Below are 16,236 nucleotides of genomic sequence, written 5' to 3'. Positions count from 1 at the left end.
GTTTAGTAGGTTGCATTTGAAATATTTCCTAGAATGCCTCCCCTTTCAACCTCCCTGAAAACAACTTGCCTTATGTTGGAATTTCATGGGAAAACAAAGCCGTGTAGAATATTTCTGATTCCTTTTACTTGCCAGGTCCTCCTAATGCTCTAGTGCTGATGAATATCTCTTCCACCCCCCACCCCTAGTTTCAGGCTTTTTAATTCCTTTTTCACTCTCTTTTATTATAAAATAATTTATTCATTCTGCAATATTCAAAGAACATTTGTAAAGTGTATAGGAGGAAGACCATGTGCTTCATGCAGACCACTTCTTCAGCCCCTATTGAACCTGTTTGTAGTTCACATACTGAATCTTAAAATTCATTGCCCAAATTTGAGAGGACTGGTTGCAGACTTCTTTCAAAGTAGATTTATACCAGATCATAATCTATTCTGCCAGATGCTATAATAGTTCGTATTCTTCTGAGAAGCCCTTCTGCACATCATTGTCTGGCTAGCCACAGATTTGTATCTTGACATCTTTTTGCTTCCTTCTACGTTTTCTGTATTGCCTCAAGTATACGTCAGCCTTCCTCTCCAAGTACATCCTGTCACAAGCTTCTAGTCATTTAGGTAGTACTGAACCTACCTATTTTAGGTTAGTGGGATTTTTCTTCCATTGACTTAAATGGGAACAGAATCAAGTTCTTAAAATGTCACAGCATCCCGTTGTTTGGTGTATGTAAGTTCATTTATAATAGAGCAAGGAAGGAAATAAAATAGCATCCATCTGATCTTTCTTCAATTCTTATTTTGCCAGTGCATTCTGCTTTTCACTGATGTAAACATCTCTCTTCTGAATGGGTAAGCTGAAGGCGAGTGTTGGAGACTGTTTATCATTTGCCTATGGCTTCGAGAAGGCATCTTACTTTGTTAAAATTAGGTTAATGCACTTGTTTATGGGGAAATTAATTTTGGTGTAATGAATAGTGTAATGCTTGTGAACATGAACGGTATGCAGTATTTATCTCGTATGGTTTAAAGTAATTGTTTTCAGTGAGACAAGAAGTGGAACTGGGAACTTCAGCAAGAAGCAAGTAAAGTAAATTTTCAATTGTATACATATAATTGAAAAGATGCTTTCTGAGATAATGACCTGAATTCCCTCCTGTTCTGAAGCTTCTCTATGAGAGCCTTCCAGTACAAAGTCACTTCATATTAACTATTATTCTATACTTCTTCTTTACTTTGGCAAGATAATATAGGTCTTTGTATAAGCAAGAGTCAGACTGCAGATATTTTTTCAAAACCAGACTGCCAGCAAGTAACATATCTCTCAGAACTATGCATATTAATAAATGTTGCCTTAGTTCTTTCTACTTAGTTTTGATGCTTTGCTTTTCCTTACAAAGAAATAGCTGGGCTGATCTGACTGTTGGACTGAACATGGGAAAGTGGGCACTGTATTCCAATTAACAGGGTAAATCAACAGGGTAAATTATTCTGCATGAGGTCTCAGCCAAATGAACTCCTTCGCATTGGAGTTAGCATGACTGTCTCAACGTGGCACTTGCTTTGGACTGTAAATGTTTACATTGTAGTAAGGACAACAGAAGAAAACTCACATATCAACAGAAAAATGTGTAAAGAGGGAATTAACACGTAAAATAAACAACTTTATAAAATTACTTTGTTGTGCAGAATACATTGACAACCCAAAAATATGTTGAGAACCTTCAGTCACAGATTTCTAGCATTTTGCTATAATTGTAAAGCAGTGCAGTGTTTTCATTGCTCTAAAAGACACAGCCCTTATCAGGATGCTTTGTCCTAGTAGACAATTATGAAAAACCAAAACCACCATAGAAAACAACTAGGAAGACTGGAGATAGAAGTTATCTTACATACAGAATTTTGGTTTATTTGGGCTTTGTTTCTTTGCTTTATTTCAACAATACCTTTATTTTATGTCTGTATGTCATCTGCTTGGTTTACATATACATAAAAAAAGAGGCACTGGCTTAAATGGAAATGTAAAAAGAAAAAAAGACTTCGAGGTAAGACTGAAAAATTGTAACTGACATACTGGGTCAGATTTTTCCTTTGGATGCACACAGCTTTCACTAAGGACGGAATGCGTGCGGGTATTGTTTTGCCCAGAGACACATGCTACTCCACTTCCTGAAGGCAAAGTTAGGTTGTCATTGAGCATGGCTCTACTACTGTCCATGCTTGAGCAAGAGTCCTGCTGAATCCAGAAGGAAGTTTCCTCTGTGTAAAGCCTTGATTTTGTCTCTCTGAGACTTATTCTGTTCCTGCTTTCATACATGCTACCTCAGTACTTGTGTTGCAAGCTGGCATCAGTTTTCCTCAGTTACCAAAACAGTCCCAAATCACTGTTACAAGATCTGAGGCTGTATTGCGGGTGGGTAGTGTAAAATCTGTTATCTACCTGGTCTGTTTTCAGCTTTTGTAGTGTCGTATTTTTGCCACTTAAGCAAATGGAGAATAAGCTGGAATTTACACTCACAGGATATCCTGATAGACATGATACCGTGCCTGCTGCCTACACCAATTTAGTGTAGTCAAGCTATGGCCTCCCTCTGCCCTGCTGCATGCTTTTCTCTATGCCTAGGTGACAGGGGGCTGCTATCGAGGGGATGCAAAAATTATTCGGGGGACACAATTTGTTCCTTTTTTAAAAGAAAGCTACTATATTGAAAACATGAGTGAGACATAATCTACCTGTTTGTAGTAAAGTCTTTTAACACTTACTAGTGTCATTTGAATAGTGATGACTACCTTTGTGACAGGGCATAAATTATTTTTCTCTTCAGAGTCTGATAGAATGGTTTTCTTTGTCTGTGGGTTTCTGGCTAGTCTAATATTTATGTATTCTTCCCGTCAGGATTATAGGGTCAACATCTTTCTAAGACAGAAGTGGAATGACCCCAGACTCAAACTGCCAAATGACTGGAGAGGTTCAGATACACTGACAGTGGACCCAACTATGTTTAAATGTCTTTGGAAGCCGGACTTATTCTTTGCAAATGAAAAAAATGCTAACTTCCATGATGTCACACAAGAAAATATCCTTCTTTTTATATTTCGGGACGGAGATGTACTAGTCAGCATGAGGTATTTTATTGATATATTTCTACTCTTTTTTTAAATTCCTTGATATGAGAGATATATGCTGTGTTAGATTTAGTAGTGTAATACAGTTTATGGCTAATATTTAAATTTATATGAGTTTGTGAACAATACTACAATAAATTAAAAGTGTGTAAAGAAATCAGATGAAGATGTTTTAAAGCATGTCAGTTGAAAGCACAGCAAGAGCTAGAAATGTGAAGTGTATGTACATTTCCATGTCATGTTAAGCTAACACATTAAGTAAACTAGTATTATTGGAAGCAAAACGTAAACCCTTTTGATAGTTGCTTAGATTCCTGGAAGCATGATGAAATGGATAAGCTATCTGAAGTAAAGCCTTCAACAAAACAATATTGTTTGCATACCACTTGAATTTCTACATCAACTAAAGAAAATTATGATTACTTACTAATGATACAGGGAAAGGCAGAAATTGCAGAACTTGTCAGTATAAATGTTCTGTGAAAGTACTGGGACATAATCCTGATTAACTTCTGTGCCTTACTGGGTATAGATTTTTCAGAAGACCCAAAATTATTGTTTAATTTCATTGCAATTAATGCATACTTTTTTGAGGTTTGACTTGGTTTATCAAAGGTATACACCATGCCATAAAAATAATCATGAACTGAAAACAGCAAATTGGTTGATTAAAAAGGATCTTGTAGTCAGTTATGGATCTCGAGAGTTTACGGATGCAATGATATGTAGAGATTAGGCTCAATTTCCTGATGACGAGTTAGTTAACAGGATTTTCTCCTGGTGTGAACTGGAACATACTACCCTGATAGAGAAAATAATGATTACCCGAATGTACTGCAACTTTACCATTACGAGGAAAGCACTTCTGAAATTATGGTCACGTGAGCTATTTGTTCCTGGAGTAGAAGTGGATAGAAAAAAGAAAGAAGATGAGAGAGTCTGGGTTCTTTTTTTCCCATTCCAAATCAGGATGACGAAACTCAATCTCAAGACCTTTGCCAACAGAGATCAGAAAAGAAAATATATTGGGCAATCAAAGCATTTCATTTGGCTCAGTCTGAAGGTCCTGGTTCTGATTTCAATTGTTTCCATAGCAGGTTTTGAAGTCTGCAGAAATTAATGTTTCAAAATAGATTATCACTTGCAGCTATAAAAGAAACTTCCCATTTCAAATAGAAAATGTTAAATGAAACATTAAAACTTTTTAAAAATATTTTTCCAGGTTGCAGCTATTCATAAATGAGCTTATTTCACTCAATAAGTTAGGTTACTGAATAGTGAAGACCAAGCGTATTAGTGTAGAAACACTAATCCAAGTATTTCTGATGGAAAAGTTATTTTCTGAAAACTTCCAGATAACAAAATCAAATTCAATGAAGTTTGAAATTGATTCTTTTCTCTAAAAACATTCTGTTGATTTTAATAATACACAATGTTCATAAATTATGTGTATGCAGGTAAGATTAATTTTTTGAGACACTGTGGTTTGGTGACATGCTACATTTTTTGAAACATATAATTACTGTGCCTTGTATTTTTAGTTTACAGAGATATTGCCGCATATAACTGAAAGAATCTCTTGTTATTAAAATACATGAATGACAAAATGCATGTGAAAGTTCATTCCTGCATAAATAGTTAAGAATTAGGAAGCTGAATAAACAGCTAGTACTCACCTGAGGTGAAGTAAGCAGTAGAGACCTACAGAAAAATCTCTTCTGAGTCCTGTGCTGTTCGGCGTAAATCATCTGGAAAAGTGTGAATTGGCAGGCAGTTTTGATGGTGCCAGAATATTCAGGACAGTAAAGAGACAACAGTGAGAATTACAAATTAATCTAATGACTAAGCAACAAAGTATGAGATGAAATTCAATGTAAATAACTGAAAATCATGCACATGGGGAAAAAATTAACTTTACGTGAAAACCGATTGGTTTTGAGGTGGCTATTACCAGCTAGGAAAACAACCTTTGGGTAATAATGGCTAGTTCTCTGAGAATGTCAGCTAATGGCTCGGTACTGGTTGAGAAAATTAAATTGAATTCTAGGAGGTATTAAGGGTTAAACAGAACGTCACGCCACTGTATAAATTCATGCTATACTTGCATCTTGCATACAAGGTGTCATTCTGGTCTTCCCACTGCAAGAAGGGAGGCAGGGGTGATCAAAGCTATGGAACAGCATCCTTTATAAAGAACAGCTAAGCAAGGCAGAACTTCCCACACTGGAAAAAACAAGATAATTGTGGTGGTGGCATAGAGGTCTGTAAATCATGAATGGCACAGAGAGAATGGGTGCACATTGATTTTTCACCTTCTTTTCCAGTAAAAGGACTATGAGACAGGCTCAAGGTGGTTAAAAGGTGATAGTTAGAGTGTGTTCAGTTATAGCATTCCTTGATGCAGGTTGTTGTGCATGATTGAAGTCTACATGGATTCCAGAAAGCAACTGGAAGCAAAGCAGCAAAGAGAGAAAAAAATCTGTTGAGGTCCCATAAATACTGAACTATCACTTCTGGTTTAGGAAGTCCTTGAGGTGCAACTTTTGGGAGTCTGCTGGATATCTGGCGAAATATCATTTCCTGATTGCTGTAGTCTCATGTTCTTCAGGAGTCTGCCATTGGCTACTGCTGGAGACAGGACACTGTTCTGTATGGGCCTTTGGGCTGCTTATTCTTATGACCTATATGTATTTTGTCATGGATTAGTAGGTCTTTAATTTGTGAACTACTATATGTTTAAAACTCTCATAAAATATTATTCTCAGACTAGTAGAGATAGGTCAATTTCAAACTGCTACTTATTGTAACTTTAATTGATTTTTTCTGCTGTGTTAGAAGATGAAAATCACCTACCTGTGATTTTTTGTCTTGTTGCCATCTACTGCTTACATGACAGCTCACACTGTTTTTGAATTCCATTTCTGTATTTTCAGATTGTCTATTACTCTGTCATGCCCTTTGGACTTGACCTTGTTTCCTATGGATACACAGCGCTGCAAGATGCAATTGGAAAGCTGTACGTAAATCAGTCGGCACATAAAAACAGTGGCCTTCTAGGCATGCCTGAGAATCAAACAAAAAATGATCAATTCCATCAACATTTTTAATTAATCTTGAAATTAATATTCACTGATTCCCACCAACATACACATTTCCCTATCAAAAATATTTCTTACAGTTACAGCACTGTGCACTTTGTTTTTAGCTTTTGCTATCAGACTTAATGACAACTGATGAGTTTTATAAAAACATTTACAATAAACTCAGTAAAATGGAAACACATATCATCTGGAAAAAAGAATCCATGATTTCTCCAGGTAGTTTTAACTTCTGCAACCTATGCTGCTTTTTAGGTTGTTGGGGTCCGATTTATCCCCTTGCATTGATGATGCATGGCATTGTTTGTAACCCTTTTGGTATGGTACCAAAGGAAAAGTATTTGATGCCAATACAGTGACAGCATTTAGTGCGAAACCTTTTGAAAGTGATTTCAAGATGTGTTGTGGCTGTCGTCAGGCATCTCTCCCTTACCAGTCCTTCGCTGGTCTCTGTGACTTGATCTTATGAAGGGGCAGCCAGGTCTCATCTTTGAAGGGCTTCATGCCATGCTGGAAGTTGCAACCAAAATGTTTTTGAAACCCACCTTCTTTCCTGTATCCCAAGTACAAGGGTGCCTACTCAAGTACAGCCTTTTCGCATACTTCTGATCGCTGATTGTCCCACTTCCATGGTAATTCTGTTTTCCTGAGTGTGTGAAGGAGAGAGAAGGAAAGTGGCTTGCTCCAGCCAATCCCTGCTGTAATACAAAACCTTTGTTGGTACTCCACCAGGTAGGTCTTGTGGGGAAGGTGAGATTAGGGAAGGGAAGACAAAAGCGAATAAAGAGCAGGTTAATCAAAGCTGAGACGGGCATCCCAGTGAGAACAAGGGTAATAATAATAATGGTATCAGAGCTTTACAGTTTAGTTTTCGATTGCCAGCATTTGCCTTTAGAACTGTAGTACGTCCATAGTAGTTTTGCCCGTCACTAATATGTATGTACATTAGCTGAAGTAAACTCTTATGGTAAACCCAAACTGGAATTAGACAGTAATATTAGTGGAAGTTTCCTCAAGCTTTCTCAGTCTGTGTTGCTTTACAGGCATTGCAAGGTATAGTTATTCAGGGAAGAAATACTCACTAAAAAATTCTCGATAACTTTACTTAAACAACCTTATTGTCTCTCTCCATGCTGTTATATTAAAATTCAGGAGAAATTTACTCCTTTGGAAAGACTATGCGCTAAACTTTCTTCTACCTTTTAATTCAGTTATCAAAATTAAGAGTGGTACCCATGACCTCCTGCCTGTCCCTCCAGTACCAACAGTGGGCTTGCTTTCCCTGTTAGCCATAGGCAGTTTTCTTCTACTTAAATTATTTTCAAATCAGTATTTTGCTTCTAGTTTCTAAATTTCCAAAACAAAAAGGCCACTGGTTTTTACTAAGCTCTTCTCGTATCTGCAGTTGTGATCCCCAGTTCTACACATTCCCTGTAGACAAAATTTTCACTGTCTAGGAATTGTTATCATAAAGGATCTTGGCAGTTTTGTGATTTGCTGTATGTTGTAAGGGAGTGAGACTGACTTTGTGAATGAAGCACTGAAACAACTAATTTTTTTTATATTCTCTTCCATCATGGAGCTTTGAGACATTGTGAATTTTAGTAAGTTGTTGTGAATCTTAGAGCAGTTAGCTTGTGAGCAGTTTACCTTTTTTAATCACATCTGTTTTTCAAAGATTAAAAAAAAATCTGTCTAATTGCTCCAGAAAAAGAATGGCTCTTTAAACATTTTTCAGAGGCTTTGAATTGCAAAACACTGCATTCCAAATCCATCGTTTTTGTTTCCCCATCTCTGTTCCCATTTGACACACATTATCTTTGTTTAAGTTAATCCTTAATAAACAGAAGGTAGCAGAAAAATAGCATGTAAAATCGTGATTATGAATATGCATATTTAGTCAATACTGCTTTATGCTTGAATATTGTGAGCCTAACTTTCATTTCATCTCCCTTGGTGGTGGTGTATATATCATGATTTAGACACTCTGATGTATGCTGAAGTCTATCCATATTCAGGAGATCATGAAGGCACTGAATTGATTTCAGTAGGTCTACACATCTACTTAAATTCCTGGTCAAGTATTTCCTGAATGGCGATGGTTTCATGAATCAGGGCCTTTAATCTGAACAACTAAGCAGAAACATTGTTTCACACAAAACCCAAGACTCATCATAGTAATTAAGTCGTTAAATTCTTTTGAAGTTACTAGGACTTGTGAGTGCTCTAAAGTTCAGTATATTTTTCATGCTTTGGTGAAGTAGAGTATGAATGACTATGGAGACTTCAAAGCTGTGGAGAACAGAACTTTGCTTACTTTGTTTAAATGGTAAGCACTGTAACAAACACCTCTTAATCAGCATAATATTGCTGATAAAGTAATGTTCCACCCATCAAGTCCTAATTTAGGCCTACATAAAAATTCAGTTGTGGATTATTTAATTTTTGTATTTAATTCTTTGAACAGGAAATAGAATGAAAAAGAATGAAAGAAATACAATACATATATGCTAGATTTTCTTGTAGAGTTTACTCTGATTGAGATGGTTCTTTGAGTGATTATTATTGTTTTGTTCTTGTAGTTGGTTACACAACTGATGACTTACGGTTTATCTGGCAGTCTGGAGATCCTGTACAGCTAGAGAAAATTGCTCTGCCTCAGTTTGATATTAAAAAGGAGGATATTGAATATGGTAACTGTACCAAGTATTATAAAGGCACAGGTAGGCAATATACATGATTTCCTTGGTAAAAAACTTTAAGCTTCCTTCAATTACTGTTTATAGTTAATGGTTAATATTCCAGTTCATGTCTGACATTTCATGGGATAAAATAGATTACTTTTCACTAACAAGTAGCTAATATAATAGTAACTATCACATATGATTACTGCAAACTAATTCAAATATAGGAACATCTAGGTTGAAGATGAGAGTAAATGTTTATCTTGGTTTTCCTTACATATCTTGTGATCTTACTATCACTGTTTTGTTTCTATAGTCCTAATAGCCATTTATGCTTGTAAGTGTCTTAACTTTTCTGAAAGGATGTTCACATAAAATTATGGCAGTTGCAGCAAAGTAGGATAATTTGAGTTTTCTGGTTTGACTTTTGTTCCAGAAATGCATAGTATTAGAGTCTAACTTCAAATGCTTCGCCCTGCAGGTTCTTCTTTTCTCTGAGTGTTCTGGAAAGTCTGTCATCATCGAAAGCTACTTACAGTCCTCAGCCGTGTATTTATTTAATCCTATGATTATTTTCTGAGTGCGGGCACAAATTTATCCAATGGTTTCTGTAACAAATCTAATGATTTATCTTTTCTACCTTGACTGATTCCTGCCTATAATTGTATCCAAACTACTTACATACTGTGGCAACCACAAGACTTTCTACATCAACAGAAGTCAGCAGGGTGTATTTTAGTCAGTGCTCTTGTACCATAGGAATAAATCTCCATTAAAACTTAACGAGGATCCTCTGCAAGTTTCCCATTGACTATTCAGGTGAAGTCGAGGGTCTGTTACTTGCAGTTGCTCCTGAGCTAGATCCTAAGTCTGAAGACATCTTAAGTGACCTTAGTAGATTTCAAAGTCAAGGAATTTAGCTTGAAAAAAGATGAAAATAGAGTTTGTTTTTTAACTGCAAAATGGGTGAGTTCTTAGCCTAACTACATAATTCAGCATCTCAGGTGATTTACCATTTGTAAATAATAAGAAATTGCTCTTCTCAGGAAAATTCTGCCTTTGTGAAAGCAGAACCAACAAAGGGCAGTGACTGTATTCAAATCTAGGCTGGGATATGGTAGAAGCTTACTTAGCAGTGAGAAAAATATTTTATTCTTAATTAAGCAATGAATTTACTGAAAAAATAGGCTATAAAATAGTGAAAAATTAAAGGAATGGATCTTGCAATTCCCAAATAAAATTCATACAAATGGGAAAATTGGAAAACTTATATTCTGTTTGAGGGAAAAAGGAAATACTACTCAAGATTGCTGTCTTGTTATTGAAGTTATCATAATCATTTTGAGTTTTGCCCTAAATCTAAAATTAAACATCTAAAATATTTTTATATTTTAGGTATTTTTAGGAACCTTAAAAAAAAAAAATCTAAGAATTGTACACTTTACCATTGAACAGGAAGGAAAATCAATAGTGTTCTCTCAAGTTTCAGCGCCTTGTGACCACAAGTGGAAATGACACTGTGCAAAATGCTCAGTAAAATGGTCACATTTTGTGTGTGTGTATGTGATTTGAACATTAAAGAAGGAACATGAGGGAACCATCAGAGTGAGTGGAGTGACAACATGAAATTTTTAAAAGTTTGTTTAATTCTTTAATTGCAAATACTTTCTGGTTAAAAATTGAGAACATCCATGTTAATTGCATAATCAAGAGTGGAATTAATACTTCATTAATGTCAATGGAATATTTTAGTACTTTGAAGTGTTTTTAAAAGGTGTTTTCAGTAATCAGTAGTTGTTTGATTTGCTTTAAATTCTTATGTTGACAGTATTTAAAAAAGCAGATTTTGCACACATAGTTAAAATCAATGCAGTAAAGGATTTTGTCAGGTAATCACGAGGCAGTGTCGCATGTGGAAGTAAATTTTCAAAATGATAGCTTATGTAGGAGATTCTTGCTAGTTGCAAAGAACTTAATCTTTACTGGCTATTTACATCAACTGACATTTTATCATACCTACCTAAGTAGAAAGAGGATCAACAAATTTGGGGTGACTTTTTGTGGCAATAAATTGAATACTTAAATTTGCAAATTGCCTATTCTTTTTTTATCAATATGTATGACAGATCCAAATATGTCCTTGCAAGCTGAATGATGAGGGCAATAGATGCTATTCGCTGCCTGATGAAAGATGATACAGAGGCATACAGAATGCATTTCTGGCAGAAAGCAAAAAATAATGATTTTGAAGGTCATCACTCATTTGAAAATAAAACCTTAAAGTATCTGGAAACTATTCAGAAATTATAGAGGGCAAATTTGTCAGACAACAGATCATTGAAGAAGATAGAATGAACTATAAAATACCATATAATGTCTTCTATACAAGGAAATTTTTCCTTAATGTTTTATTGTTTTGTTGCTTTGGTTATATATGCCCAAACAGCACATTTAAGGTGGCTTATTCTATGGCACTTAATTGATAAAATACAGAAGATAAATAGATGTATTTTTGAGAGATTCTGTCTTCTAGATCAGCTTTCACCAACTTGATTGATAGGTATAGACTGATGTGAATTTTGAAATTGTTGTAATATAACATAAGAATGTCTTTTCCTTGTGACAGAACAGTTTATGAAGTTGTTTTTACAATGCTATTATGATAATATTAATATTAATAAATGCTAGTTCTGCTAATTGAGTGAAAATATGAACAGAATTTGTTTTCTGGTTTTTGGACTTCCTGATCCATCTGTTACATCCAGCAAAACCTCTAGTATCTGCAGTTACTTTTTATTGAATTTATCTTAACAGATGCCTTCTGAAATGTTTGTGTGCTTTAGATCCCTATTTTAAAATATTTGAGGCAGTATTCCTTGTTTTCAAAATTTACAGTGTTTTTAGAGTCTTTTTTAAAAAGTCTGTACCAATTTTAGAAGTCACCTGTACCAGCTTTCAGTACTGGGGGAGTCTCTGCTTAGAGACACATTCAGATTCACCTCTCTCCATGCTAAACTTTCTACACTGATATTTCGTCATTCAATCTTGTGCGCAAGTTAATGCTAAGTAGGATTTTCAGATGAGCTCAAGCTAGTATGACTGCTAGACCCTGTTGGTTTTATCTGGACTGCCTCTTGAAGCCCGCATCAAGATGAGAGTCACTTTAACTGCCTCTTACTGATGTACTGTGAAAAGACAGGGGGTGCCTTATAGAGCACAGAGAGTACCGCATGCCTGACCACACTTGGCAGTTATACAGATCTGTGTTTTGAACACTTTTTTTCCCGGTTGAACTCTGCCTTTATAAAGAAAATCACATCATTGAACTTTTGCTCTTAAATAGAAAAAGGCCTGGAAGATGCAGATTGGAAGAGGTTGACCTGCAAAGCACATTAAACATTAATGCATTTATTTCTTTAAAGGTTATTACACTTGTGTAGAAGTAATCTTCACTTTGAGAAGACAAGTTGGATTTTACATGATGGGTGTTTATGCTCCTACACTTCTAATTGTTGTTCTATCCTGGCTGTCATTTTGGATCAATCCTGATGCAAGTGCTGCAAGAGTCCCACTGGGTAACCTGTGTTTACACATACCATCACAATCCATTTTAATGCCATTGAGCCATTCTCAGTTGCTTTGACAACATGACACTGGACACTGAAAGCAACTTCATTTCCATTATCTGCTCATCATTTTCACGGAAACCTCCTCATTCCTAGTCCTGTAAAATCCACCTCCACATTAAGACTTTGCTTGATAATGGTTCCAGCGTTTCTGTGATAAGTGCACTGTCTCTGCTTCTCTCAACCTGGACAAATCTGATCTTATCCATGTATGGGTGACGCTGCAGACACTGTCACAATATGTAGTTTGTAGGAATTTGAACATTTGAATAATCAGTAAGAAATCAGGATGATGAATAATGCTCTTAAGTAGCTACCTCTTGGAGCAGTTTTTCTGAAGATTAATAGAAATAGAATGATGTCTGGAAGAGAATTAGCATCCTTGTTACCCGATTGGCTTTATTTCATTAGAGACTCAGTTCATGAGAGTACTTCAGGCTTGTGCATTCGTGCCGCTCAGCACAATGCAGTAGGCAGGCCCTTCATTTATTATGAAATAGTAGGACACAGAGGTAACCAAAACAATATTATCTTGACTAATTGGATTGTACATGGGACTCCAGCTCTGGAGTGGCCAAACCTGCTGACCCCAAGAGCTCAATGAAATGCAGAGCCAGGCTCTTGCGTCCTGACACTTCCCCTGTTTGGATTCCCTTCCCCATGTCATGACCTCTCCTTCCCCATGCTCTGGCCTCCCCATGCGCCCCTTTTCTCTGGTACTCCCACCTCCCCAAGTCCATACTTTCCAAATCTTTCCCATGTCCCAGGAGGTTCAGTGCACCTGTTTTCAAGACCCCAGGGGTGCAGTTGCAGAATCTGTCCAGCCACCTGACTTCCTCAGAAATCTGTCACCCACACTTGAACCTCGACACCCCCACAGGACATGCCTCCCGTGCAACCTGACATGCATGAACGTGTGTTGATAAGCACTGGAGACCCTTGGAGTCAGGACCTGCCACATCACCTTAGCGGTCTGTGTCTGTGATCTGCAGAGTCTTGCAGCAGTGGGTAGCTGAAATCCCTGCATTAAGAGCCAGCTGGAGCAGGAACTGCACCAAATTTCTTAGGTGGGGAAGCATGGCCTGAGCCCCATTGCTTCTGTCTCAGATCATCTACCATGCCTCTTCCTCATCCAATGATATGACAGGAAAAATAAACTAAGAGCTACAACCCTGCCCCCAATTTAAGAAGGATGTGAAGGTCCTTGAATGCATCCAGAGGAGGGCAACAAAGCTGGTGAAAGGGCTGGAAGGCATGTCCTGTGAGGAGCGGCTGAGGACTTTGGGCATGTCTGGTTTGGAGAAAAGGAGGCTGAGGGTGACCTCATTGCTCCCTACAGCTTCCTGATGAGGGGAAGTGGGGAGGGAGGTGCTGATCTCTTCTCCTTGTTGTCCAGTGACAGGACGTGTAGGAATGGTTCAAAGCTGCGCTAGGGTAGGTCTAGACTGGACATTAGGAAACATTTCTTTACTGAGAGGGTGGTCGAACACTGGAACAGGTTGGTGGTCAATGCCCCAAGCCTGTCAGTGTTTAAGAGGCATTTGGACAATGCCCTTAACAACATAAATTTTGGTCAGCCCTGAAGTGGTCAGGCAGTTGGACCAGATGATCGCTGTAGGTCTCTTCCAGCTGAAACACTCTATTCTATTCTATTCTGACATGTGGAGAACCGTGACTGGAGTGCTACTTTTGGCTTGTGAGCCACAGTTGGTTGCCTTGTTCTAATTAAATGCAACAAAAACACTATTTCATGATATTTATTGTATCTTTTTTTCTAGGGGTCTATTTCAGAATAAAGATCAGCTTTCTTTTCACCTTTAAAAATACTACTAGTTACTTGGAGAGAAGTCACAATTCGTATTAGTTTGATAGCAAGTAACTAATACAATCTCTTACCTTGAAGTAGCAAGGATGCATTCCATAATGTGAAACATAAGACATATGTGGCATGCATTAAATTAAAAAGATAGAAACAAGAACTGGAAATATTTTTCACATAGTGAGCTCCAATATGACCAAAATTTGAGCTGTATTTCCACTTTTATAATCCTGCACTCCAAATACCCAACCAGACAGGCTTATTAATTATATGCTAGATTTATAAGAGGCGTAGTGCTGTTTTATGTAACATGGATGTCTTTGTGACTAAACATGCATGCTTATTTGTTATTTGCTTCCTTTATTATAAGTGTTTATTGTCTCATTTTATGCATTAGCATTTCTGAAATAATGCATTTTCAAAGATACTAACCATTGGTCTGGTTATGTGACTTTTCCTGAATCCCCAGAGAAGCAAAAAAACCTCTAAATCTGACCATCCTTTAGTCTTGAGTCAGTATTTAGTAACACAAATTGTTAACACTGTCACTGGGGTAGGGTTTATGTTTCTCCAGTTTGCAGAAGGGCAACAAACTAACTCTTCTACCTACACCTTTGAAGTCAGTTGACCTTGAAATCTAACAAGATTAACATTTGTGTGTCAAGCGAATGATACCTAATCCCAAGAAAGTGTTACCACTGGCCACTACACTCTCAATGTCTAGATACAGATCTCTTCAGATGAGAGGCTACTTCAGACTTACTTATGAACCTGAAGTCATCCCTAAAACTATGACTAGTAGTACTTATGACTAATGCAGTCTTCCCTAGAATTAAGTATAGTGGGCTACAGCTCCTCGTGGCAAGGGCATCTCAGAAGTTTCCCAGTGATTTAGGAGTACAAGACACTGCAATCCAATAAGCAGAATATGTTTTTGTAGACTGATTAATGTTCTGGGAAAAGGATGTATGTTTGTTTGAAGAAAAAGCCTGTGTTCATGTAGGAACTGAGTTGCAAGCCCTGTTCATACCTGTATCATTTCAACCCAACTCTATCGTCTGGTGGTAGGGAAGTCCACAAAGGACTGGTATCTGGACAGCTGTGGCTAAGCAACGTAAAGGCTGATAATACTGAATGCTTCTGTCTAATTAGGTGCTGGTGTTTCATCTTTTAATGAGCCCAGCAGAGGACTTTCCAGTTCTTTACAGGTGGAAAGAGTGACAGCATCCATTTAAAAAATTCATTTCTTTCCTTCACTGCCGTGTGGTCGATCCCCAAAGGGAATAAGGTCTTCCCTGGAGCTGTAAGGATCTGAGGGACGTCGGACTATTGTCCACCTGCAGGGGCCTGACAACATGGAGCATTAGTTCAGAGTGCGGGTGTGGGTACCACAGGGTAACTAAAAGCTTGGAGTAGTGATCAATGATATATTGCCCACATACAAAGGACAGCTAGATCTGCAGCCAGGCATGCCCCCGCCATCACTGCTGTCCTCAGATATGTCTTAGTTCTAGTCACTTGATTCTAGAAAATTGTAACAAATGTAAGGTCTCAAAAAAAAGGCATAAAGATGTATGTTAAATCTGTAGTATGAAGAGGGATTGGCAAGATTATGTCTTTTAATTTGCAAAGTTTAATGAGAGAGTGTATCAGAGATACCTAATTATAAGGAAAGCAAGACAGAATATTACCTTTTTCAATAACATTAGTGAGATGAAGCCAGACATTTTTAAAGCAGTAACATAAACCAGAAAATACTATTTAATACAACAATTAATTAACCTGTGGAATTCACTGCCAGGAGATAGTGCTGAAGCCAGTAAGTTTGATGGGTTCAAAAAAGGGAGATTTATTTGTCTGGCACTATGTGCTGAAGTGCTTTGCTGGACT

General features: G+C 37.2%; 1 protein-coding gene across 1 annotated transcript in view; it reads left to right on the top strand.

The window, feature by feature from the left end:
• Nucleotides 1–16,236, top strand: part of GLRB (glycine receptor beta) — a 46,835-nt gene that overhangs the window by 18,613 nt on the left and 11,986 nt on the right. The window contains exons 4-7 of the mRNA XM_009954354.2: nt 2,890–3,119; nt 6,053–6,135; nt 8,800–8,940; nt 12,324–12,476. Coding sequence (XP_009952656.1) covers nt 2,890–3,119; nt 6,053–6,135; nt 8,800–8,940; nt 12,324–12,476 — 607 coding nt within the window. The remainder of the gene's footprint in view (nt 1–2,889; nt 3,120–6,052; nt 6,136–8,799; nt 8,941–12,323; nt 12,477–16,236) is intronic.

This window comes from Leptosomus discolor, chromosome 4 (assembly GCF_034619465.1).
Source record: "Leptosomus discolor isolate bLepDis1 chromosome 4, bLepDis1.hap2, whole genome shotgun sequence".
NCBI classification, from domain to species: Eukaryota; Metazoa; Chordata; class Aves; order Leptosomiformes; family Leptosomidae; genus Leptosomus; species Leptosomus discolor.
Note: the sequence above shows the minus strand (reverse complement) of the source record. Positions and strands in the feature narration are given on the sequence as shown.